This window comes from Equus przewalskii, chromosome X (assembly GCF_037783145.1).
Source record: "Equus przewalskii isolate Varuska chromosome X, EquPr2, whole genome shotgun sequence".
In the NCBI taxonomy this organism is placed as follows: Eukaryota; Metazoa; Chordata; class Mammalia; order Perissodactyla; family Equidae; genus Equus; species Equus przewalskii.
Window position 1 is genome coordinate 61,767,516 of NC_091863.1, and position 27,981 is coordinate 61,795,496.

General features: G+C 42.8%; 1 protein-coding gene across 1 annotated transcript; it reads left to right on the forward strand.

The window, feature by feature from the left end:
- The first annotated feature begins 19,083 nt into the window (after window positions 1-19,083).
- Window positions 19,084-24,378, forward strand: LOC103565690 (uncharacterized protein CXorf49 homolog). The gene is made up of 6 exons (XM_070603462.1): window positions 19,084-21,800; window positions 22,396-22,555; window positions 23,089-23,165; window positions 23,422-23,467; window positions 24,065-24,106; window positions 24,212-24,378. The coding sequence occupies exons 1-5, from the start codon at window positions 20,538-20,540 to the stop codon at window positions 24,103-24,105; spliced, it is 1,587 nt and encodes a 528-aa protein (XP_070459563.1). The 5' UTR covers window positions 19,084-20,537; the 3' UTR covers window position 24,106; window positions 24,212-24,378.
- The last annotated feature ends 3,603 nt before the right edge of the window (window positions 24,379-27,981 follow it).

Below are 27,981 nucleotides of genomic sequence, written 5' to 3' on the forward strand. Positions count from 1 at the left end.
TAATTCTAGTTATTGTCTTAAAATATTATCATCAAAATTGAGGCTTACACTAAAAGGACTAAAATATCAGGGAAATTCCCTAGCTGACTTTAATGCAAAGGTAGCAATAACAGTATCTGTAAAGATTGGTATGTATGGATGAAATTCATTCTACTTCTACAAAATTTAGCCCCTCATTGCCAGACTTTTGTCATCCTGATGTCCTTATAACATGGCAACAGCCTGTTTCTGAATCAGAGAAATTAAGATGGACAGACACTGGCTGTAAATTAGCCAAACAGCCAGGGCAATAGGAAATCCAAGACAGCTCCTTGGCTCTTCCTGGCTCCTTAGCAAACCCCATTTTCCAGTTTTTGCATAGCTTCTCCCATCATAGTGCTTTAAAAAACCTATTTCTGCTCCTAGAAGCCACAGATCCCCTTCTCTGGACCCTTTGAGCACCTGCAGCTGGATTTTACTTAACTGCCACTTAGTATGTGTTATCAATATGTTCTTGTTATTTTATGTATGTTCTACAGATGGGTTAAAGCTTTCCCCTGCCACAAGGCTGATGTTCTCACAGGGGCAAAGAAACTGTTAGAAAATGTATTTCTCACTTGGGGTATACCTTCCACAATCTCCACGATGGAGGCACTCACTTCAATGGACAAATTATATGAGCCTTAAAGGAAACCTTGCAAACTTCTTGGAATTATCACTCTATCACCCTCAATTGTCTGGCAAAGTCAAGAAAACTAATGGAAAAACTGGATTCAAACAGAACAAGTGTTAATTATATGGGACTACATGAACTGAGGAGCATGCTCTAATGGTTTGTTTTTCCAGATTTAAAGAAATCTTTTCTCTTAAGCTATCAACAATTTGGTAAAACATACCTTTGTGAACAAAGATAAACTATTTACTTTTTCTCATGACCTTATCCCTCCAAAATTTAGAAACTTTCAGTGAGTATTATTTTCACTTATATAAATAATCAGGCCAAGTTCTTAATATAAACAAATTAGATTTACTGTGATAATCTTTGGTAAAAATGAGGGTAATTGTAGAAAGAAAAATTATATTTGTACCTTTGTAGATGTTAGATTCTATTCCTGTTTATTTTCTTTGAGGTTTTGTTATATGCTTGTTGATTACATTCCCCTGACCTTAGGTATTGCCTTTCATCTCACTGAGTGCAGTACCCTCTTTGGAAAACATAAACTCACTTCACATGAGATACTCACCAGCAGATCTATATGTCTATTCATATACAACCTTCTGCTGATCCCTTGTTGTCTTATGACCAGCTACTGTGTCTCTAATGTCTTATACTCAAAGCCTATCATCAACATATTAAAGAAGATTTCCCAGATCCCCGTTTAAAGTATCATATTGGTCACAGTCTACAGCCTGTTGACTGGGTATTCTGGAAATATTATCAGAGCAAGACAGCCCTTGGGTCCCATTGGAAAACACCTTACCAGGTGCTCCTAACCACTAATTCTCCTGCAGAATTAGAAGGCATTGAACCTTGGGGATACATCTTACAGCCACAGAAGTCTCCACCTAACAACTAGTCTTATACAAATACTGAAGACTTTCAAATCAAATTGACTAGGAAGAGAAGCAGCTGACATCTGAGGCAGACAGCTTTCCCAAGATGGCCAGACCAGTCCTATGTACCTTTACTGTCTATTGCTTCTTACCTTATTTTCTCCCTCTCTTTCTTGGAAAGATGATACTCTTATCCACATCTCCCATTCTATTACAAAAGGGAGAAATCTTTTTGACTGTTGGGTTTGTCATCAGAAGCTTCATTCTGTACAAAATCTAGAAATCCTCCGTTACATTTAATTACCAATCTCTCTGCCATTCCTCCCGTAATTCCTTGTGCTAAGAGTCTAGAACTCCTTTCCTAACCAATGGAACCTCCAGATATTTAAGAGGTAACATTTGTAACTGTTGTAAATACCTCTTGTTGATTTGAGTAAACACCTCTGGCAAGGTAGAGACAGAACTAGACAGAATCTGGGCACAAGCCAAATGGTTAAATGCAGTGCCCACTGACATTCCATGGTTCTTAGATCTCTTCAGTTGGCTTCTCTCAGGCATTGCCTCCTGGTTCAGGTCTATTCTCCAATTTGGACTTATTATTTTGTTTGTTATTATAGGAATTCTCACTGTTGTAAAACTTTGTCTCCTCTGCATAGCTTGATGTTATAAAAATGCAACTCATATAATTGTTCAGTGCATTGAAATTATTTCTAATGCTTATGAAATTTCACAAGAGAAACTGCAGAAGATATTTGTCCTTAAAGGAGCATGATGGTAAAGCCTTCTTCTCTTCTGGCACTCTTGTTGCTTAAATGTGGCCTGAGGCTCCTAAGGAAGCTATTTTTCCTCCTATGTGGGACATATTGGGAATGAGCCATTCCAAGGACAGGGCATCAATAGTGACACAATGTGCCAGGAATGAATTTTCCCAGTGAAAAAAAGATCAATGTTGCTTTTAATAACTGAGTAACATTGCTTTCAAATGGTTGATCAGTGATGCTTTCAAGGAAAAATCATGATTAAAAGGGAGAAATGTGAAAAGCTGACATAAGTGAAGCCACTTTAAAATAGATCCAGAGCAGCCATTTCAGAGGAACTGCCTACATGTCTTACTCCTTGAACCTGTAGACTGTTTGAACTGGGCCAAAGCAACATTGTCTTCCAAAAAACTGTTTGTAAAGCTAACAGGAAAGAAGATATTCTGACTAGAAAGACTGATGACTATGGACTTTCTTTCTGAAGATAGAATTGGTAACCAGCCATGTATAGCTAAAGAATAACCTAGCTTATTAGCACCTATAGAAGATATTTTTTCCTCTTTCTCTTCTTTTCATGTAATTGTCCCTTTCCTTTCCCCATAAAACCCCTCCTCTTTCACTCTGTAATTGCGATGCTATTTGGGTTTCTACCTAAATCTGTGCTCCCTGAACTGCAATTATTTGATCCCAAATAAATACTTTGCCTTTTTATTTGGTTTCTGTTTTTGTAGGCAATACTTGAAAGTTGCTAAGACAGAAAATCTTAAATATTTTTATCACAAAAATAATGGTAACTATGTGAAGTGATGGTTGTGTTAACTAACACAGTTTTTGGTAATTATACCACAATATACACATATGTCAAATCAGCATGTTGTACACCTTAAACTTACACAATGTTATATGTCAATTATATCTTTTAAAAAACACAGGAAAAAAACCCTAAGTGTACCAGTTGATACTATTATAGATATTAAAATTGAGCTCCCAGTAAACAAAAAGATACTAGTGTAGCCATGGCAGAAAACGTTATGATTATTCCTTTAAAATTTAAACATAGAATTACCATATTATCCAGTAATTTCACTTTTAGGTATATACTCAAAAAGAATGAAGGCAGAGAGTCAAATAGATATTTTACACCCACGTTAATATCAGCATTATTCACAATAGCCAATAGGTGGAAGCAAACCAAGTGTCCACCAAAAAATGAATGGATAAAAAAAGTATGGAATTATATATGAATTATTGTTAATAATATTTTAATATTAATATATTATATGTACTACATTATTATATATCTTATATTACATAATATATAACATATAGTATAACATATTATTATAATATTTATATATTAATATTATTTAGCCTTAAAACGAAGGAAATAATGACACATGCTTCAGCATATATAAACTTTAAAGATATTATGCTAATAACTCAGTTATAAAAAGGAAAATATTGTATGATTCCACTTACATGAGGTAGCTAGAGAAGTCAAATTCATAGAATCAGGAAGAGGAATGGTGATTGCCAGGGGCCAGAAGATGAGGGAAACAGGGAGTTACTTTTTAATTGGTACAGAGTTTGAGAAGATTAAAAAAATTTGGAGATGTACAGTAGTTGCTGTTGTACAAAATGTGAACATATTTAATTTCTCTTGAAAATGGTGGAAATGGTAAATTTTGTTATGTAATTTTACCACACACAAAAAATAACCTTATAACAGTATATTTTATTTCCCCTCTTTCTGACTTTGTAACATATTTCTTATACATTTTACTTTAATTGGCATTTCCTTGATTATTAATGAAATTGAACAAGTTTCACAAGCTTATTGGTCATTTGGGTTTTCTCTATTGTGAAGTTCTTGTTCAAAGTATTTAGTTCATTTTCTTATTGGGTTGTTTTTCTCTTTAAAATTGCTTTGTAGTAGTTATTTATTGATTGATATGAATTTTATCATTTTATATGTTTTACAAGACACCGATGCAATTTTGGAAGGATTACAACACATATGACTGCATCAAAAACCTTACTTGGTCTTGGAGAAATGTCACTAAGGAGTGTATAAATTGCATCTGGAATAAAACACTCAAGAAGTTCATCCATAACTACAAAGGATTTGCTAAGGAAGAGGAGCTTGCAAAAATCAACAAGGCTGTGGTTGAGAAGGCAAAAAACTTTAACCTGGATGTAGATGAGGATGACACTGAGGAGCTTTTAGAGGTAGTTCTTGATGAATTGACTAATGAGGTGTTGTTGGAACCGGAATAGGAATGCATAACTGAAGAACAGGCAAGGGAAAAGGAAACTGCAGGAAAAGAGAAAAAAAAGAACCCTAAAGAAAATTCACAGTGGAGTGTTTAGCAAAAGTGTTTACAGACCTCAACAAGCTCTTTAAAAAGTTTGAAAACACAGATCCCAACACCAAAAGGTCTTTATTAATAGAGTGGAATGTTCGTGGTACATTATCTACTTACAAGCTAATCTATGACAAAAAAAAAAAAAAAGGAGAAACAAACCAAAAAAACCACCATGGACATATATCTGAAAAGAGTGACATCTCCTCAAGAATAGCCTCAGGTAGGTCCTTCTGGAGGTATTCCAGAAGAATGCATTATTATCATAGGAGATGACAGCTCCATGCATGTTATTGTCCCTGAAGACCTTACAGTGGGACAAGATGTGGAGGTGAATGACAGTGACATTGATGATCCTGACCCTGTGTAGACCTAGGTTAATGTGTGTGTTTGTCTTAGCATTTAACAAAAATGTTTAAAAAGCAAAAAAAGAAAAAAATAGAAAAGAGCTTGTAGAATAGGGATATAAAGAAAGAAAAATTTTTTGTACAACTGTACGTTATGTTTGTGTTTTAAGCTAAGCCTTATTACAAAAGAGTGGAAAAGTTTAAAAAAATTAAGTAAAAAGGTTCCTGTAAGATAAGATTAATTTATTATTGAAGAAGGAAAAAATATTTTTAAATAAATTTAGTGTAGCATAACTGTGCAGTGTTTATAATGTCTACAGTGGTGTATAGTAATGTCCTAGGCCTTCACATGCACTCACCACTCACTCCCTGACTCATCCAGAACAACTTCCAGTCCTGCAAGCTCCATTCGTGGTAACTGCCCTATACGGGTGTACCATTTTTTATCTTTTAGACCATATTTTTACTGTGTCTTTTCTATGTTGAGATATGCTTAGTTACACATATACTTACCATTATGTTATAACTGCCTACAGTATTCAGTACAGTCATACATTATACAAGTTTGTAGCGTAGGAGAAATAGGCTACAACATAGAGCCCAGGTGTGTAGTGGGCTATACCATCTAGGTTTGTCTAAGTACATTCTATGATGTTTACACAAAGACAAAATTACCCAATGACAAATTTCTTCAAAGATTGCTCTGTTGTTAAGTGACACATGACTATAATGTTGACTGAAAAAAGCGTGTCTCAAGAGGTAGTCCAAGATGGCAACATAAGGAGATCCTGAACTCACTTCCTCCTATGGACACACTGAATCTACAGCTACATATGGAACAATTCCCTCTGAAAGAGACCTGAAGAGTAGCTGACTATCTCCTTCACATTGGCAAACAAGAAAAAGGCCACATCGAAGTAGGTAGGAGAGGCTGAGATGCAGTTTCGCCAGAAATCACACCCCCAGCATGGCAACCAACAATTAGGAGGAAATTCACAAACGGGGTGCTTCTCTCTGTGGAGTAAAAGGTTTTTACTCCACTTTAGTTAGCCCAACTTTTAAGACCTGCACCTGAGAGATAAGCCTCCAAAACATCTGGCTTTGAAAATCAAAGGGGCTCATGTCCATAAGACCTCATGTTGTAGCAAAGTAATAAATGGCTATTAAAGAGCTCACATACAGACTCATTTGCACCAGGGCCCAGATCAGAAGCAGCAGTTGGAAAAGCACCCAGACTATATGTGAAAGAGTTTTATTTGCTAATCTTAAAGCATCTGCTGGAGGGTCAAGGGCTTGTTGGGATACTCTCTGGGCAGAAAGGAACTGGCAAATGTGGTGTTTGTGCTCTGCCTCTACCTTACTAAAGCTAGTGGATGCCATTTTTTTTTCTTGATAGGTGCCATCTTTACCTTCCAACTAGTAGGTGCAAACTTGGCATCCTGCCTCTGCCTTGCTAAAGCTGGAGGATGCCATCTTATTTTTATTCTCTCTTTTATTCTCATTGGGTGCCATCTTTAACTTTCAACTGATGGAAGCCATCTTTTCACTCTCCCTCTGCCTTGCTAACACCAATAGGTGCCATATTTTTTCCTTGGTGGGTGCCATCTTCATACTCACCCTCTGCCATGCTCTACAGTGCCAGTATCTCCTGGAGAGGAGCTTTTCCACATGTTTGGCACCCCGGTTTTTAAGTCTGGTGCCTTGTTTTTTATGGCTTTAGCCAGGCAATAGAGATCAGGGGGCTTCTGTTCCTGGATCTCCTGGTACTGTAACAATTGGAGAGAGAGTTCTTGGCAGACTACCACCCCCTGCATTCTGCAAGGATAGCAGACTGAAATACCTTCCCAGTCTTTCTGAGAAAGAGGCTTATTTGCATGTCCTGGAGTTTGGATTGAGGGGCAGGCTTCCAGTTTGGCACACTTCTAAAGGCTTACAGAAGTTCTTTCAGGGAACAGAGGCCAATGGGCACAATCTTTGCACTCTCCATCTGCCTTACTTCAGCTTGCTGGTATCTCCCAGAAAGGAGTTTGTATCCCTGTCTGGGACCCCAATTTTTTCAGCTGCTGCCGGGAGATACCTCCACATTACCTGGTTCTGTTGGGCAGCAGGGATTATGCTTGGGGTCCCCTAAACAACAGAGAAAAAGTTCTTAAGTTGCTACCACCCTCAGGGCACAACAAAAGGCAACAGACCCAGGAGATCAGTCCTTCTGTGAAAGAAGCCTATAAGCTTGTCATCAGCTACAGCGTCAGGGTCAGGCTTTGAATTAAACATCCATCTAAGAACTGACTGTAAGCCTTTCTAGAGAACTCAGAAGATGAATGATATTTTCATACTCTTCCTCTACTGTGCTCCAGAGTGCCAGTATCACCTGGAGAGGAGCTTACACATATCTGGTGTCCCAATTTTTACGTCTGGTGCCCTGGATTTTATGGCTGCAGCACAGGGAATGCCCCTTGACTACCTAGCTCTGGTGGTCAGGATGTCTTGTGTTCCTGGGTCCCACAGGACTGTAACAATTGAAGAGATGGTCCCCAAAAAACTGTATATATTTGCATACTTTCAAAGCTGTTGCCTGAAGGTCTGGCTGTCAATCAGCCTGAAACTAGGTACTGATTGAGATTCCCCCTTTGAAACACTGATAGATCTTGGCACACCCTCAACAACTAGGAGCTACTAAAAATAAATTAGGCTGCTTGGGAAATTACAAAAGTTCAAGAGACAACCAAGAACTAGGGAAAACTTGAATAATAAGTCTCATTTCCTACACAAGCCCACTCCTTTGAGACTGGGAGAGGCAGATGTTTCATGTAATACTTAGAAAGAGAGTCAAGCAAAATGAGGAAACAAAGGAATATGTTTGAAATGAGAGAACAACATGAAACCTCAGAAAAGAATATTAATGAAATGAAGATAAGTTTTTTACCTGATAATGGGTTCAAAGTAATGGTCATAAATATGCTCATTGAACTCAGGAGAAGAATGGATGAATACAGTGAGAAATTCAACAAAAAGGTAGAAAATATAAAAGTAGCAAATAGAAGCCAAAGAGCTGAAGAATATCATAACTGAACTGAAAAATACACTAGAGAGAGTCAACAGGAGACTAGATAAAACAGAAGAAAAGGTCAATGATCTTGAAGACAGGTCAATGGAACTCAGCCAGAGCAGCAAAAAGAAAAATAATTAAAAACAGTGAAAATAGCTTAAGGATCTTATGAAACAACATCAAGCAAACTAACATTCATATTATAGGAGTCCCAGAAGGAGAAGAGAGAAAGAAAGCAGGAGAAAACATTTGAAGAAACAATGTTTGAAAAATTCCCTAATCTAAGGAAGGAAACAGATGTCTAGATTCAGGAAGCCCAGAGAGTTGCAAATAAGATGTACCCAAAGAGACCCATACCAAGACACATTATAATTAAAATGTCAAAATTTAAAGACAAGGAGAGAATGTTAAAAGCAGCAAGAGGAAAACAACTTGTTATATACAACGTAATTCTGACTAGACAATCAGCAGATTTTTTAGCCAAAACTTTGCAGGCCAGAAGGGAGTGGCAGGATATATTCAAAAAGAATACTCTACCTGGCAAAGTTTTCAACCAGAATTGAAGGAGAGAGTTTTACAGGCAAGCAAAAGCTAAAGGAGTTCATCATCACTAATCTGGAATTACAAAAAATGTTAAGGGGACTTCTTTAAGCTGAAGAGAAAAAGCACCAATTAGTAACAAGAAAATGTATGAAAACGTAAATGTCATTGGTAAAGGTAAATATATAGTAAAGGTAACGGATTAATCACTTTTAAAGCCAGTGTGAAGGTTAAGAGAAAAAAGTAGTAAAAGCAATGATAAGTACAATAATTAGTTAAGGGATACACAAGATAAAAAGATGTAAAATAAGACATTAAAAACATAAAGTGTAGGGATGCTGAGAGTAAAAATATAGAGGTTTAGAATGTATTCAAACTTAAGTTGTTATTGATTTAAACTAGACAGTTATGAATATGTCTTGATATATCTAACCCTCATTGTAAACACAAAGCAAAAATCTATAGAAGATACACAAAATACAATTATAAAGGAATGTAAGTATACCACCAAGGAAAATCATTAAACTACAAAGCAAGAGAGCAAAGGAAGAAGAAAGGAACAGAGGGGAACTACAAAATGCCAATAAGTACATACACATCAATAATTACTTTAAATGTAAATGGACTAAATTCTCCAATCAAAAGACTTACAGTGGTTGAATGGAGCAAAACACAAGATCCATCTATATACTGCCTACAGGAGAATCACTTCAGATGTAAGGACACACAAAGGCTGAAAATGAAGGGATGGAAAAAGATGTTGTACACAAATGGAAACCAAAATAAAGCTGGGGGAACTGTTCTTACATGAGACAAAATGGACTTTAAAACAAAGACTGAAATAAGAGACAAAGAGGGGCATTACATAATGATGAAGAGATCAATCTGAGAAGAGAATATAAAATTTGTAAATATTTATGCATTCAACATAGAGTACCTAACTATATAAAGCAAATATTGACAGACCTAAAGGGAGAAAGAGACAGCAACACAATAATATTAGGGGACTTTAATTCCCCACTTACATTAATGGATCTATCTTCCATTCACAAAACCAATAAGGAAACATTCGCCTTAAACAACACATTAGACCAGATGAACTTAACAGATATATACAGAACATTCCATCCAAAAGCAATAGAATACACATTCTTCTCAAGTGTACATGGAACATTCTCCAGTATAGATATTATGTTAGGCCACTAAACAAGTCTTAATAAACTTAAGAGGACAGAAATTAGATCAAGCATATTTTCTGACCACAATGGTATAAAACTAGAAATCAATTACAAGAAGAAAACTGGAAAAAATCATAAACATGTGGAGACTTAACAGCATGACACTGAACAATCAATAGGTCAATGAAGAAATTAAAGGAGAAATAAAACAACATACCAAAGTTTATGAGACAGAGAAAAAGCAGTTCTGCAAGGGAAGTTCATAGTAACACATGCCTAACTGAAGAAACAAGAAAAATATCAAATAAACAACTTAAATTTACACCTAAGTAAACTAGAAAAAGAAGAACAAATGAACCCCAAAGTTAATAGAAGGAAGGAAATGACAAGGATAATAGCAGAACTAAATTATTTTGAGGGTAAAATGTCAATAAAAAATGTCAATGAAACTAAGAGTTGGTTCTTTAAAAAGATAAATAAAATCAACAAAAATTTAGGTAGAATCATCAAGAAAAAAGAGAGAGGGCTCAAATAAATAAAAAATGAAAGAGAACATGTTATAAATGATACCATAGAAATACAAAAGATTATGAGAGATTACTATGGAAAATTATAAGCCAACAAATTGGAAAACCTAGAAGAAATGGAAAAATTCATAGAAACATTCAACCTTCTAAAACTGAATCATGATGAAATAGAAAATCTGAACAGAAAAATAAGAGGAAGGACATTCAATCAGTAATCAAAAACCTCCCAACAAACAAAAGTCTAGAACAAGATAGTTTCACTGGTGAATTCTCTGAAACATTCAAAGAAGAATTAATTGCAATCCTTCTCAAACTCTTCCTAAAATTAGAAGAAAATAAACCACTCCAAACTCATTTTATGAGGCCAGAATTACTCTGATACCAAAACCAGATTAAAACACGACAAGAAAAGAAAGTTGCAGACCAATATCTCTGAAGAATATAGATGTAAAAATCCTCACCAAAATATTAGCAAAGCAGATTAAATAAAACATTAAAAGGACCATACACCATAATCATGTGTGATTTATTCCAGGAATGCAAGGATAGTTCAAGATCCATCAATCAATCAATATGATAAATCACATTAAGAAAACGAAGGATAAAAATCCTATGATCATCTTAATAGTTGAAGAAAAAACATTTGACAAAATTCAACATCTATTTGTGATAAAAAAAAAAATTCAACAAAGTGGCTAAAGAGAGAATATACCTCAACATAATAAAGGCCATATATAACAAGTACACAGGTAACACCATACTCAATGGTGAAAAGGGGAAATCTTTTCCTCTAAGATCAGGAAGAAGACAAGGGTGTCCACTCTGGTCACTTCTATTCAACATAGTATTGGAGGTCTAGTCATAGCAACTAGGCAAGAAAAAGAAATAAAAGACATCCATATTGGAAAGGAATAAATAAAACCATCACTATTTGCACATGACATCATATTATATATAGAAAACCATAAAAAATCCACCAAAAACTGTTAGAACTAATAAATTCAGTGAAGTTTCAGGATACAAAATCAATATTCAAAAATCTGTATTTCTATACACTAACAACAAACTATCAGGAAGAGAAATTAAGAAAACAATCCTATTTACAATTGCATCCAAAAGAATATGATGCCTAGGAATAAATTTAACTAAGGAGGTGTACACAGAAAATTATGAGACATTGATGAAAGAAACTGAAGACACAAATAAATGAAAAGATATTCCATGCTCATGAATTGGAAGAATTAATATTGTAAAAATATCCATACTACCCAAAGCTATCTACAGATTTGATGAAATTCTTATCAAAATTCCAGTGGCATTTTTTACAGAAATAGAAGAAATACTAAAATTTGTATGGAACCACAAAAGACCCTGAATAACCAAAGAAATCATGAGAAAGAAGAACAAAGCTGGAGGCACCATGCTCCCTGATTTCAAACTATATTACAAAGCTATAGTAATCATAATAGTATTGTATTGGTATAAAAACAGATACATAGATTAATGGAACAGAATAGAGAGCCCAGGAATAAACTCAAGTATATATGGTCAATTAATTTATGACATGACAAGGGTGTAAAGAATATACTGTGGGGAAAAGACACTCTCTTTAATAAATGTTGTTGAGAAAACTAGACAGCCACATGCAAAAGAATGATACTCTACTACTGTGTTACACTATACACAAAAACTAACTCAAAATGGATTAAAGATTTGAATGTGAGACCTGGAATCTTAAAACTCATAGAAAAAAACATAGGTAGTAAGTTTCTTGACATTGGACCTATTGATGATTTTTTCTATCTGATTCCAAAAGCAAAGGTAACAAAAGCAAAAATAAACAAGTGAGACTATGTCAATTTAAAAAGCTTCTGCGCAGCAAAGGAAATCTTCAACAAAATGAAAAGGCCATCTACTGAGTGGGAGAAAATATATGCAAATAAAATATGTGATAAGGGGTTAATATGCAAAATATATGAGGAATTCATACAACTCAATAGAAAAAGAAAAGTCCAATTAGAAAATGAGCAGAGGACTTGAACAGATATTTTTCCAAAGAAGACATACAGATGGCCAACAGGCAAGTGGAAAGATTCTCAATATCAGTAATCGTAAGGGAAATGCAAATCAAAACCAAAATGAGATATCACCTCACACCTGTTAGAATGGCTATCATTAAAATGACAAGAAATAAATGGTGGTGTGGATGTGGGGGAAAAGGGAACCCTGTGCACTGTTGATGGGGATGTAAATTTGTGCAACCACTGTGGAAAACAATATGGAGGTTTTTCTAAAAATTAAAAATAGAACTACCATATGATCCAGCAATTACTCTTCTGGATATTTATCCAAAGAAAACAAAAATACTAATTCGAAAAGATGTATGCACCCCCATGTTCATACAGTATTATTTTCAATAGTCAAGAATTGAAACAACCTAAGTGTACATCAGCAAAAGAATAGATAAATAAGATGTGCTATATATATACAGTGGAACATTATTTAGCTGTAAAAAGAATGAAATCTTGCCATTTGTGACAACAGGGATGGGCCTGGAGGGTATTATGCTAAGTGAAATAAGTCAGACAGAGTAAGACTAATACCATATGATCTCACTTATGCATGGAATCTAAGAAACATAACAAACAATAACAACAAAAGGACAAGCTTATAGATACAGAGAACAGATTGTGGTTGCCTTGGGGGTGGTAGAAAAAATGGGTGAAGGTGGTCAAAAGATAAAAACTTCCAGCCTAAAATACGTGTCATGGAGATGTAATATACAGCATGGTGAATGTAGTTAATAATACTGTATTGCATATCTGAAAGTTGTTAAGAGAGTATATCTTAAAAGACTTCATCACAAGAAAAAATAATTTTTGTAAAAAAATTCTTTTGAAAATTGTGGCTGGTAGATTACGACTGGGGTCCTAATCTCCTGAACACTGGTAAACAAATTGATACATCCATAAAATGCCAATCAGCATAGGCAGGCCTGGGTCCTACCTGGATCAAGCAGCCTGGAGTGGGGCCTCAGGGCAAACATTGAGTTCTGGGAGTGATGCCAGCCTTGATATCAGTTCCCCTACGTTAAACCCAGCATATGTGGGGTTAAAACCAAAGCACTCTTTCCCTGCTTACTCCCTGGCTCCGTGGCTCCAGAATCCACCACGTGCACTATAAGGACAAACAGCCAAGGTCGCCCACCTGTAAATTTCCTTATCATCCTCCTCCCTGCAAATAGCTTCCCAAGGCCAAACACAGGCTGATGGGAAAGCTCTGACCAGCAAGGCCACTGACTTCCCCCGCCTTCCACAAACAGCCACATCCCTCACAAACCTAAAACTCTTTGCCTCCCCTCTTTTGGGGAGACGTGATGAAATGAGACATATTTGAGGGCTAACTCTCATCTCCTGGCTGATATCAACCAAAATAAAAACCCTTTCCTTGCCATAAGCCTGTCGTTCCAGTTTTTATTTGGCCCCTCTTGTGTGGCAGGTAAAGAACCTATGTTTGTAGGCGCTAACAATCTGGCGAGCCAGCCAGGAGGCTCTTGCCCATGGTTCCATGGCCCCAGGCTGACTGGGATTTCTGGGGAAGCAGTCCAGCAGCTGCCTAGGTGATTTTCCCTAGGGACTGTCCCCAGTATTTTCCATCTGGCCTGGCACTACTGACCCTAGGCACGTTTTCTTGTGGCAAGGAAAAATGTTCCAGATTTGTTTGTTTGTTTGTTCTTTGTTCTTGTGAGTTGACAGACTCTGAAATAGGGTAAGTCACCTTGGGGACATCTGTGAACTTCCTTCCCTCCTCTGGAGTCTCTTCCATTCATGGAGGAGCCATCTTGGGTCCTTTCTGTTCATGGAGTGGCCACCTGGGGTCCTTTCCATTCACAGAGGGGCCATCTGGGAGCTCATTCAGAGTGGGAACAGTTGTAGCACTTTTTACCCTCAATCAGGGAATCAGTTCACTGGTGTCTGGATTTTCTGTGTCTGGATCTGTGTGTTTGTCTGTCTCTGTGTATTGGAATGGGAAACATGCTGTCTGTCCCCAAGCGGAGTCCACTGGGGCTCATTCTGAGTAGATGGTCTAATGATAGTCATAAGCCAATGTCTAAAAGGGATAATTTTCTTTTGTAACACTGCATGGCCACAATATTCTTTAAACTCTGGAGAGAAAATAGCCAAACAATGAATCCTTATATTAGAAAATTTTTAGAGAGCTCTCACAATAAACAGCTATTCTATTGGTACCTATAAAAAGACCAAATTAAAAGAAAAGTACAATAACTAGTCTCAAAAACTTAATCAAACGTGGGGTCTCAGCTTCTTCTTGTGGTTTTACAGATGCTTATGAAAGCATTAAGTTAACAAAGAGAAATCAGAAAGGGACTAGTCACAGGACTCATCCCAACAGGATGAATAACTTTAGCTAGTTATTAAAAAGTAAAATAGGATAAATAGAACAGACATAAATAAAGTTAAAACAAAGATTTTATTAAAACACTGCCTGAGGTTGGATTGGCTAAAGGGACCTCCCTAATTGGCCCTCCAGTATTAAAGGACATCAGACAAACCTGTTCTATTCAGCACAGTTTGAAAAAAGATTTTAAAGGTCAGGAGGCAAAAATCACAGTGAGAAACCTGATCAACAATTGTTTGGGGCAATGATTAGGCTGCTCAGGTTAATAACACTATAAAAATTAAAGTGTTTAAGGAATATTATATAAAGACGTTATGTCAACTTTGCCTGGATGTTTTCTCTGGGAATAGATGTTATGTCTAACTGGGAATGCTTCCTCTACTTACTACTATAATACCAAAACTTGTTAATGGAATTCTAATATGTTACAATTAAAAGTATAAGAGTTGGGAAAATTAAGATAAAGTTATATAAAATTGGTATATTCAAATGGGCTTTATGTAAAATGATTACATCTCTTTTGTCTGATTTTACTATAGATTATGTTGTGGGGATAAACATTATACCTCATCTGGGAACCTTTCACCTACCTGATATTGTAAGAACACTTAAAAGAGAGAATTCAAAATCTCTCATAATGGAATACTCTTTGATTAATATACACAAATTTATAAAAGGCAAAGTTATTTACCATGATATATAATGATCTTTGGTAAATAAAATCCTGTTTAACTTTGCTTATTTGATTTAAAATAGGCATAACCTCAGAGTTACCAGCATTGGATATGATGCAGACATACAGCCTGGGTTACTGGTCAATTGATCTCATGTTATCTCTTTACAAAATTTATCAGCAAAACTAATAACTTGGTATAATAGTTGATTTTGTTTAATGTCTCATGAGGTTTTTATAGATGATCTAAATATAATTGTTGAGAACAGGTAAACTAAATAGATGTAAAAGGATAAATATTTTTGGAAAAACTTTATAACAATATGTATTATAATGTATGTACTTAAAACAACTTAAGATAATGGCTAACTGCTTTAATGTCACACAAAGTTTTGTCAGTAATCTAAGCCTAATTGTTGGGAAAAATAATTTAAATAGATAAAAATGGGTAGAAGTTTTTGAGTACAATAATTATGTTTTATGGTCTGTGTACTTAAAAAACAGCTCCCAAAACCTTTTTGGTAACTTAAAACTTTAGAGTTTTACTAAGTTAAGGTAAATGACAAAATCTGTTGAGTACCTTGGTCATTTAGGATATGATGGAACACTGAAACATTATTGCTGAACATGTATAAGTTTATCTACTTTTGGCTTCTTATTACAGAGAAACTAAAAAGTGTTTGGGTCTATTAATAAACACACCCTGTGTTTTCTTACTAAAGTAGTAAGATAAAGTAATATGTTTCTAAAAATTATAGAAAGTATTTGTAAATTTGTCAAACCACAGAATGCTAATATAAAGAAAAATTTATAATTGTTTACTTGGTTTTTACTTAGAAATTAAGGTTTGTAAGGGTTAAAGATTCTAACATATGTAATTAGAGCTACTAAAAATTAATAAGGAAAAAATCTTTATATTCAAGGAAAGCAAAATATATATTTTCAGTAAGAAGTTATAAAACTAAAAGTATTTTTGCTTGTTGGGTTAAAAAAAAAAGATAAATTTGTCCTAAAGTACTAGAAGGGAACAAAGGAAACCTGGGACAAAATCTGAATGTAAAAAGTAAGTGACAAAATGTTTATAAAGGCAAAACCCTGAGGAGTTTTATGCCTGGTCAAGTTGGCTAAGATTAAAGTAAATCCAATTAAGTAAATAAGTTTTAATGTCAAAAGTAAACTGGTACAAAATTAAAACTGCTTCTTCTCTTTATTAAAAAAGATAATTTGCCTGAACTTTTAGTCTACTCTTGAAAAAAAATTATAAGAGATTTTTTTTCTTTGAGTATTCTACGAGAAGGATAAGAATTTTATGTTTTATCAAAATAAACTTCCCATATTGTTTTTGTCGGGTCCTTAATCACAGATGCTAAGGATTTTCTTACAACTATTTGATTCTCCACATTTGCCTAAAATTCTTTAACTGTCACCATGGTTAAAGGGATAACTAAACTTTGCTTCATGGAGACCTATAATATTACATGGGTAAATGTTATTGATATAAATATTGAAAAAATATATAACATTACTAAAATTCTGATGTGTCCTGATTGTCAGCCATAACTCTGGTTGTTGTCTTGGAATGTTATATGTCATCAAAAATAGCCAAGTTTCTTTGTCAATTGCCATTTTTAAGTCTTTTGTTATTTACAGACAGTTGTTTTACTCTGATGTTTTTACAAATATGTTTTATCTTCAGAGAAGTTCATGAAAAGGACTCTGGTGCTTACTCTAGAATACAGGTTTCTGATAAATGTTCAGATTGTAAAACTAAACTGGGTAGGAAATCTCTAACAGAACTGTAACAGAAAATCTGATGAACTTATACGACTGCTGACAAGTTCAAGAACTAATTACACAGAACTTAATGAACTCATGAGGATGATTATAATTTTATGACTTCATGTTTAAAATATTACTGATTTTTAAACGTTCTGTGTTTTGTTTTCTCAGATTTAAGAAAATCTTTTCTTCTTTTCTCTTATGCTAACTATGACATAGCAATTTGAAGGAATTGTACATTTGTAAACAAAATTGAAACATTTATCTTTTTCTCCCTATCTAATACCTCCAGAATTTGGAAACTCTTGATGACTAAATGTTCTTATTTCCATGGCAATATGGTTATTTGCATAAATTCAATAAGACTCAGTTCTTCTTATTACGGGACACAATTGGAAACACTGGTTATATTACCAAGGCTTTCACTGGAATGTCATATTTGAGAGAAACATACAGGCTCAGATACGACAAGACAGCTTCTGAGGAATAAAGGTTGATTTTCTGGAATAAAGCCATTTGGAAATATTGGTCTGGTACCTTGCTTATGGGTTCCCAGTAACCTGGTAAGGTTAAGTAAAGAATGTCACCCCCTCTGGCAGGTGCAAGGAACCTCAATATTTCAGGGAACCTCACGAAGAGAGGAATTCATCCAAATCTGTAGGTACTGCAGGTGGAATCTGATGACAAGTGCTTGGCTTGGCTTTCCTGGTCTTGAGAGGTCTTTGAAGTTCAACTTGAGATCTTCATAAAAGGTTCCAGCAAAGCAGATTGGAAAGAGCCTATATAATCAATTACTATTCTTACTGTACTTACGTAAATAATTATGTCAAATTTATTAAAACTAGACTTATTTTGCAAACCAGTTAGTCTTAATTTGGTTATCTTTATAAAAATGAGGGTGATTTTAGAGAGAAAGATTATGTTTCAATAGAAACTATAATACACATTTGTAGATGTTGGATTTTGGTTCTGTCAATTTTTTTGAGGGTTTTGTTACATCTGTTAACTGGACTGGATCCTGAATTCTTCTAATCTCCTGAAATATCTAGCTAAAAGCCTCCAAACTAACATTTTCAGGTGTTTTCCCATCATTTTCATTTGGAATCATTGAAAACTAAACCTGCCATTTTTTCCTGAAGCCTTGCAAACAGAAGCTGGATGACTTAATATAAACTTAAGAGAGATTCATGTCTACTGCTGTGTAGGCCACTCAAAAAGCTACCTGAGTGCCCAATGGCATCATGGGAGACATTTCAAACTGCAAAGGATGCGTTAACCCTGACTTCTAGGAATCTTGATTGGTTGCCTCCTGGGCTCAAGAACTGATTTACAATTGCTCCAACCGTTAACCTTGTTTTTCTCTTTTTGTTTCTCTAGAAAAACTTCTTGTTAAATACCTGTTTACTTACATGATACAGGCTTCATTTTGGGAGCGTACCTGCAACATCACCTTATTAAAAGACTGGTTCAATGAGATAAAACAACCTATGCCTCAATTCAGCAGGAAGTAGCTAAATCGGTCACAGCCCCAAATCCCTCAAAAATGAGGGATGAACATAAAATAGGGGGAATTGATAACAGCTGTGATCTCAGTTTCCCATCATTAAACCCACCATATACACGGTTAAAACCAAAGCACCCATTCCCTGCTTACTCCCTGGCTTCCTGGCTCCAGAATCCACTATCCACCATGGAGACAAATGCCAAGTACAACCACGTGGATTCCCTATCTCCTCCCCACAAGGAGCCACAAGCTGGTGGGAAAGCTGCTGACCGGCAAGGTCACGGCTCCCTCCTCTCTGCAAGTAGTCTCAAGGCCAAACACAGGCTGGTGGAAAAGCTCTGACCAACAAGGTCATATACTCCCCCTTCCCTACCTAAAACCCCAAATAAAAACTCTTACTTTTAGCTTTTCAAGGAGTTTTGGATTTCAGCATTAGTTGCCCTTTCTCCTTGCTCAGTGCTGTGCAGTAACAAAGTCCTACTTTGTTCCACTACACCTAGTGTCAGAGATTGGCTTGCTGTGCGGTGGGCGAGTGAACTCACTTCAGGTTTGATACCAAAAGCAAGGACTCTGGAGCCAGACCGCCTGGTTTGAATCTTGCTGCCAATCCCGACAAGCCCAGTGACCTTGGGCCACTGGCTGAACCTCTCAGGGCCTGTTTCCTCCTCTGTAAGAGGATGGTAAGAGTGGCTACTTGAATCCTAGGATTGTCCTGAAGATGTGTGACTATTTATCTACAGTGCTCAGAAGAGTGCCAGGCACCAACCGAGTACATGTGGAAGAAGTTTCTTTTCCTGGACGCTGCCAAACCACCCTCCCAAATGGCTCTCCTACCCTGCTGCCACCGCTGCCACTGCTGCTGCCTCCCCTTCCAAATCCTGGGCCCCCTACCTGTGGTCAAAAGCAAGGGTTTGCTCATGACCTCCCCCCGCCTTGGAATGGTGGAGCTCTTAGATGGTTGCAAACGTGGTGTGGGAAAACTGATTTGTGGTTTTATTTCTCACCTCCAGGACCAGCAATACTGAGCATCCTTTCGGGCGAGCACTGGGCACTGGGATTCCCTCGTTTGAACTGACTCTGAGTGAGGCAGGGGCCAAGAGACAGAGGGCAAACCCCAACCTGCCCCCAAACCAGCCTGAGCACACAACCACAGGCCGATTTGATCACCTATCATCCTCGTGCAGTTGCGACAGAAACCCAACAGCCGTAAAGACAACATTGCTCTCTGGCCCTTTACGGCGGAAACAGTACGCCCGACCCCTGATGGCTGGCTGCGGGCTGCCTGTGCCCATTCTCCTACGGGGTCATACGTCCTGTGGACTAGAGCCTGGCCCATCCCTTGTGCGCCACATGCCCCACCAGGGACCTGCCGTGTCCCCCCACAAGCCCCACCGCACGCCCCCCTGGGCCCGGGGCCGGCCTTGCCCCACTCCGTACGCGGGAAACCGGGGCTCAGAGCTGCGGCTGCCACTGGAATGTAGCCTGTGCCGGGGAGGCGGCCTGTTCGGAAGAGGCGGGACGAGCGCCCCGACGGCCGCATTCAGGCACTGGACGGGCTTCCCACTGGCGGCCCGCGAGGGGCTTCGGAGGCCCTCCAAGGCCCTGGACGCGATTGGGGAGGGCCTCGGGGGGCGGGCCCACAAGGGGCGCGCTGGTTGGCGGGGGCGGCCCCACGCGAAGGGCGCGGCGCAGGCGTCGAAGGCGCGCGCAGGCCGCGCGTGGTTTGAGGCGATCTCGTAGGGGGCGTTTCGAGAGGGCGGGCGTGCCCCCAAGGCCTCGCCGCTGCGCACGCGCGCCGCCGCCCGTCCCGCCGCTCCTCGGACGTTAGTCTCCCGCGAGGCGACTGAGGGCCGCCGGGACTCACGACATGAGCTCCCCCGACGAGGAGTCTGTCTTGGGTACGGGTTTCGACCCGGAGGGCGGGGAGCGGGCGGTCGTCTGCTCGGCCGAACCCAGAGCCCTGCGGACAGCCGATCTAGGTCCTGCTTTGGGGGCGCCGCGGAGCGGCGAGGGCGAGGGCGGGTTCCTAGAGCCCGAGGGCTTGGAGTCCGAGCGGCATGTCATGGACTCGGGAGGGCTGGTGCTCCGGAGCCGCCAAGGTGGACCCAGCTTCCCGGCCGACGACAGGGGCGCCGCGGTGGACTCCGCGTCCCGCCGGGCGCCGCGGTCTGCGGTAAACATCGTGCAGCAGCTGACCGAGCGGGGCGTTTGGGGCGTCTGGAGATACCGGTACCCTGAGAGCTGTGCCGCCCGAGGCTCCACCGTGTGGGCGGGCCCCGAGGCCGGTGCCGGTTTCCGAGGCGCTCCTGCCCCTAGCTGGGTGGCGTCGCAGCCCTCTTCCACCGCCCCTCTCCACTTCCGTGGGCCTGAGGGAAGCCGGGCCTGGGGGAACCCTGAAAGAGGCGGGAGGAGCAGGATGGGCGGCCCTGCGGGTCGTGGGCAGCCCTCGGCGGGAGGCCCAGTCAAGCTGCCCTCCGACCCAGAGTCATCAGACGAGGCCAGGGAGATACAGCTGACAAGAATGAGCTTTTACCCCAAAGAAGGCGGCCAAGCCAAGACCAGTGGACCCGAGGATCCTGGGGACCCACCCAGACGCTTCAGTTTTCCCACCAGGGAGAATTTACCCCACGTGCCGGGCTCTTTCCTGTCCTCCGCTGCCCGAGCGTCCACCTTGGCTGCGGAAAGGCAGACTGTTGGAGAGATGGACTTCTCTTCCTCCCAGAAAGTAGAGTGTGTATTCTGGCGCAAGATGGGGAACAGGCCCAGCTACCAGGCAGCTGACACCGCTGCCACTGCCAGTGTCCTGTCCCGGGCCACTCCTTGGAAGAAGGCGGCCCTGGGGAAGAAATGCCCGGGGGCTGCCTCACAGGTTGCCCAGGGGAGAATCTTTCCTTCCTGGGGGCAGAGAGCCTCGGCAGCTCCCCCGGACCCGGCCACGTTCCCGCCACTCTGTGGTGTCCCGCTGCTTGTGAGGCGCAAGAAGTATCCCTTGGCCCCTGCGGGAACCAAGCAATCCAAGCAGCCCGGCACTGGGGAGAAATCTGTGGCCAGGAGGACAATGGAGTCCCAGCCGGTGGAGGTGGCGGAAGAAGATATTGACCCAAACAGCGACCCAGCCCCACAGGGCCAAGTGAGTAGACCCCGCTCCTCCTCTCTCCCCGCCTCTCCCCCCACCCCAATCAGGGGCTTCTTTACCCATGCTCCCTGTGCCCATCCCTCGGGGGTGGTCACTGGGGACCCTCGGTCATTAGCTTGCCAGAGGGGGGTCGTTCTAGAAGGGGAAACGTGAAGCCAACACTTTGTGTGTGCTGGCCACCATTCTCGACCCTTGGCCCGTTTCCTGCCTCCTCCCCCAGAGAGGGGCTGGGATGGAAGGGAGGACTGGTAGCTGGTTGGGATCCGGGGACCCCTTAAAAGTTTGGGCCGCAGAGCTTCAGTGTTCAGACTCACAGGCTATCTGATCTTACTTCCTAGCTGTTCCCCAAGTCTTCTCTGCAGGAGACCTGGGCTTTCTCAGTGCCCCACTGTTCTCCCCAGCTCAGCTCTGCCTCCTGGCCTGGGGCTGACTGAGGGCAAAAGTACTGATGAGATCAGCCTCTGAATTCCCTGGCCTGTTCCCTGCCTCACCGCAGCCTCTAAACGCGTGTGGGTACAGACACACACACATACACACACACACACGCACACAAATTCCCAGTCCAAATGGGTGAGAAATGGTTTTTTAGCCTCTAGCGCACAGACCAGAGCCATGTAGTCCATGCATGCATCGTGAAGAAGGCAGCAGTGGTGACCTCAACACCAGAGCTGCTCCCCAAGTTCCAGGAAACCCACAGTCCCTGGCCCCAAGCCAGGGAAATACTGTACCTAGGGAGCCTGCACCCTCTGGTGAGTCTTCTGGGTGAGTGAGCCATGAGTGAGGGGAGAGGGGACAAGAGGGCAAAGCTCTGGCTCTGGCTCTGCTGGGGGCTCAGCCTTGATCCCAGGCCTCCCTGCCTACCCAGGCAGCTTCTCCCAAGGAGATGGGGCACGCACAGAGCTGGCCTTAAGTCACATCATGCTCTGCATGGGGTTTGTGCGGCAACGGTGATACCTTAGCAGCGCCCCAAACCGCGACTCCGGATGTAGACTCTCAGCAGGACAGAGCCTTTTCTGCTGAGTTCTTTTGGGCCGCTGGCTCATTCCAGGGTCCAGGCTGTGGCTGCGGCTCTGGGAGAGTCCAACCCAGAGCCACAGTCCTGGGGAGCACAGTGGTGCTGGGGCTGCCCCTGGGGAACAGGACAGGCGAGGCATGCCCTGAGAGAAGATGGGAGCTGCGGGGCAGAGGAGGGGCAAGTCCATGCCATCAGAGGGTGGTGCTGCCTCACTTGCCACTTCCCTGGGAACCTTGGAAGCTGGACGTCCTGTTCCTTCCCACTCAGGTGACCAGGAACCACTTGACCGACCTCCAAGACCAGAAGGGCAGCAGCAACCACCTGGAGCAGAGGGCTGTCCTCGGGTATTGTTTCTGTGGTTCCTAGAAATGCAGGCCCAAACTAGACGGTGGGGTCGGTGTACAGGGTCAACTGACATACGTGTTGCCCTCCCTCCCCCATCCTGTACCCCACAGAGGGAGCGCACCTCCTTTCCCCGAGGAGCCCCTGCCAGTCTCCACTGGGGTTTTGGAGGTAGGGGCCCGGGGAGAGGGGAGGTTGAGGCGAGAGGAGGCCAGCTGATACTAATCATTTCTCTTTCTCTGGTGTCTGCTGGCCTAGTGTCTCGAGCTACAGAGAGAAGTAGACGACCTTAAAGAGCAGCTTGGTATGAGGAACCTCTGGCTGAGGCAGGGGCCAGGGCAGGGGCCCCGGGAGCGCCTGCGGTGTCGTAGTGCAGGACTCGGGGCCCTGGGGTGGGGCTGGGCCGCAGGGGCAGGCGGCCTCACAGTAGCCAACGTTCCTGTGGGGAGGAGAGTCCAGCAGGCCTGGCCCTGGAGCATGCTGTCAGGTACAGCCGAGCGCCTGTGCAAATAGGAAAGTGTTGTCTGCACTGCACGCGCACACTGTTGACGCGAACAAGGCCTAGAGATCTCCTTCTCTTTAGACGTTCAGAGATGGCTCCTTGTTTTCCCTATAACTGCTGTTTGGTGTGCCTTGTCCCCTGCTTGTGTGTTCATTTGACAAGTTCTGAATGGCCCTGATATGCCCCAAAGCTGGAGACCCACTGGCACATTTGGTTCTCGTTTAGAAAACATTTCCCCACGGAATTCAGGTGGTGGGCGACTGAGTCCGGCTCGGGGCTGCTTGCATAGGGCCTGGAGGGGTTTCCAGGAGCAGGGTTAGGCAGTCCCCCCAGGGACAGGGGCACGGGCTTCTAGATCCCTGTGGGTGGAGGGCCTGCTTATGCCTCTCTCTGTTTCAGCCGCTGTGCTGTCCATGGCTGACAAGTTCCAGAGCCTTTGAAGTGAGTGTTAAACACACCATACCCCTTCCCACAGTCGGGGCTGTTCCGGAGGGTGGGGGCAGACTCTGGCTTGAGCCTCTTCCCCGGCCCCACTCTGTTTTGCAGGTTGAGCCCAGCACCTTCCTACAAGAGAAGCAGCTGGTGCCTTTGGAGCCCTGGAGCTGCGGCCAAGCTGGTTCCCTCCTGTTCTCCCTCAGCCTGGGCTTCCGCCCCTTCTTTTGCCCTCTCCCCACCCCAGTTCACAGCAGTTTCACATTAAAGGACTTCTCATATTCTGTGGTCTGTCCTCTCTTGGGGGTGGGGGGACTGGGCAGGCAGAGAGGTTGAGGCGGGCTGGGGGACTGCCGCATTTCAGATCCTTTTCTGGAAGAGGAACCCTGGCATTCTGTGTGGGCCTTCTCCCTGTGGGGAGTCTGGGCCAACCTCTGATAGGAGCCCTGCAGTCAGGCCAGCAGAGTGCCTGGGATCTGGGCTCTGGCTTCTGTGTGGGTGCTGCCCAGCCACACTCGCATTTACCCACTTTCCCCTGCAGGCCTTCTTGGTGTTCTCTCCGAATCTCCTCCTCTTCTGGGGTCTCCAGGTTTCCCATTCCATGCGGCTCTTCCCCTTGCCCTTCAGCAGGAACTCAGGACCCCTTTCCAGAGCCCCAGTCCCTCTTTCCTTCCCTCATTGGGATTACTGCCCTGCTTCTCCCCTCAACCCCACTTTGTGTTCTGAGCACTCTTGATGCCTCAGGTGGCTTTCCGTCCATCAGTGGCCTCCCCTACAGCTGTACTTCCACAGGTGGTAAAGAGCACATTTGAGCTCCTCTTCCCCCTTCCCAGGCCCAGTCCTCTCTGTGTGGTCCCTACCTCCCTCTGGTGGCGCCGTGCGCACAGACAGCTCACCCGGGAACCTGCACATTTTCCTCCTCTCCTCTTTAGCCCTCACCTTTGACACTCGCTTACCAAACCTGTCAGTTCTCCCTCCTTGGTTTCAGTAGAGGGGTGGAGGCAGAAGTCACAGCCCCATGGGATGGTGGCTCGTGGAGCAGGAGGGAATGTACTGGGAACACAGAAGGAAAGCGCAGATCACTCTCGGCCGCTGTCAGGGAATGAGTGTTGTGGGGCCAACCTGGGGGAAAGGGCCCACCGGCACCCAGAAGTGGATGGTCTAGCCATAGGAGCTTTCATGTCCTTCCAGTCCTAGCCAGCTTGCTGGCCTTCCTCCAGCCTGGTCTTCTCTATGCCCTGGGCTACAAGGTGGACAGGCGGTTTCTATGGCAAGTGTGCTTGGTGGGTCTCAATGTTCCTGCACGATCCCCTTCACATACTGTTGGAGCACCTCCACGACACAGATTTGCCTGGAAATGATGTTTCTGGGTCCCAGCTCAATCTCCCAGACTGCCTCTTTAGGTTGCACAAGACCTAGTGTGAACTCCAGGTTCAACTTCCCCTCCCTGACAGTTGGAGGTGGCTTCCTTCCTTGACCCGGACCCAGGCCTGTGCCGGCCTGAGACTATGAGGGACACATTGGTGTTTGAGTGAGGGGAGGATGAGTTCTGCCAGACACCCTTCCTGAGTGCCTGGGTACAGAAAAGGAGGACCGTGGTCGATAGGATGTTCAATGTTGGGGCAGGTGTGTGTGTGAATAAAAGTCATTGTGGACAATTTTCTCTGAGGGAGAAAGTTGTCATTCAGGGAGTAAGAACTTGCAAGAGAGCCAATGAGCAAAAGGCAGTGTTGGATCTTTTTTTCTAAGGGGTGTTCCTAACAGCTGCTGACAACATAAGAGAGAAATGACATGGAAGTCACCAAACCCCACGACGGGGTGTCTGGGGCTTGAGTTGTTGGAATCGCCAGAGGAGGCTCTGGATGCTCTTCTGCAATCCCAGGATGTCTGATGTGTGTCCTGTGTATGTCGATGGAATGAGAGGGGGAAGGCTGGCTGCCTCAGAGTAGCGGGGACACGGCTCAGCTTAGAAGCTGGGAGCTAATGGAGGAGACTGCCCCAAGGTGAGCTGACCGGGCCAGGGCAGGATGGGCACGGGGAGGATGGGAAGTACAGCATGACTGCCCCTGGAAACCTGCACAGACAGGGTTCCACCCTTGAGGACCCCATGGTCTCACCCTGTCTCCCTCCCGGGCCCCGGGCCTGAGCTCAGGTGGACAGACCATTGGGCATGGGATGGGTCAACCCCATACCTCTGGGCTGGAAGGCAAGGTCTGTGAGACTTAATCCTTCCACTTTGAAGCCCTCGCTGGAGAAGGTGGCCTTGATTGAGGTTTAGGCTGTGGCTTTGCCCCTGACCCAATGGTGATTTCTTGGCGGGACAACACAGCTTGCTGCTGTCTGAGTGAATAAGTTTGACAGAGACTCTACAGCTGGGGTTTTGGCCCAGAGAGACATGTGGGCAGGTTGTGGCTGGGGGGCTGTCTAGCAGGGGCACTGCCATGGGGGGCATGGGGCCATGCTTGCCAGCATGAGGAAGGGGAGAGGCGTGTGGAAGGGGACATGGGAGGGCATGAACACGACCCTTCATGACTGGTTTTGCCAGCCCCTCTTCCCTCCTCTGAGCACGCAATCTCTCTACCCAGTGCTCAGACCAACTATTGCACAATCATGTTGCTGTAAACATGTACACCACAGGCCGTGGCTTGGTACCTGCCAGTTCCAGAGGAAGTAGGTGGCAGACACTGAGGCCTAGAGTGACCAAGTACTTCTGTGCCCAGAGGAAAGGAGGTGGTTGGTCCCCTCCCCTGATTCAGTGTCCCCCTTTGGCCTTTCCCCTCAAGCCTCCTCACTAGCCAGGGAGGGAGTGGTGGCTGGCCTTGAGAGCCATAGGCCCCCTCCTACCTCCTTCTACTACATGCCCAGCCCCTGAGCAGATGCCCCCTCTCCATCACCAGCAGTACCACAATCACCACAACCCGCCAACTTCTCTCTCCAGAAATTTGGGGAGGATTGCCCCAGGCAAGAATGTAGGAGTATGTGAGCAGTTGAGGAGGAGCTGGGTGTGGTTGGCAGAGTAATGTTCCCCAAGGATGTTTTCATCTTCATTGTTGGAATTGGCTAATATGTTACTTTGCGAGGCAATGGGGTGCAAGTTTGCAGACGTGATAACCATTGCTACTCAGCTGACTTAAGGTGGGGAGACTCTCCCCGGTGTTCTCCAGGTCTTGCCGGGCAAATTGGGGCTGCCAGGGTGGCCATCGGAAGTGTACCTGCGTGATTCCAGGGTGCGCCATTCGCCTGACTGCAAGGTGCTGGGTGCCCCTGCACTTGTGCAACGTGGAAGTCCTGGTACCCACCACTCATGAAGATAGAGAACATGGACAGTCCTTCTGGAACCCTCATTTGCCCCAGGCCGACCACTTTCCCCATCCCTAGGTTTCCTGGGAGAACCACTATCCTGACTTTTCCAATAAAACATACAGACTCGGATATGACAAGACAGCTTTTGAGGAAAGAAGGTTGACTTTCTGGAATAAAGCCACTTGGAAATATTGGCCTGCTACCTTGCTTATGGGTTCCCAGTGACCTGGTAAGATTGAGTAAAAAATGTCACTCCCTCTGGCAGGTACAAGGAACCTCAGTATTTTGGGGACCTTGTAAAGAGAAATTCACCAAAATCTTTAGGTATTTCAGGCAGAATCTGATGACAACTTCTTGGTCTGGCTTTTCTGGCCTTGAGAAGCCTTTAAAGTTCAATCTGAGATTCCTTATAAAAAGTTCCAGCAAAGCAGATTTAAATGAGCCTATAGGATCAGTTGCTATTCTTACTGCACTTATGTAAATAATTGGGCCCAATTTATTAAAACTAGACTTATCTTGTAAACCAGAGGTTCTTAATCTGGCTAGGTTTGGTAAAATTGAGGGTGATTTTAGAGAGAAAA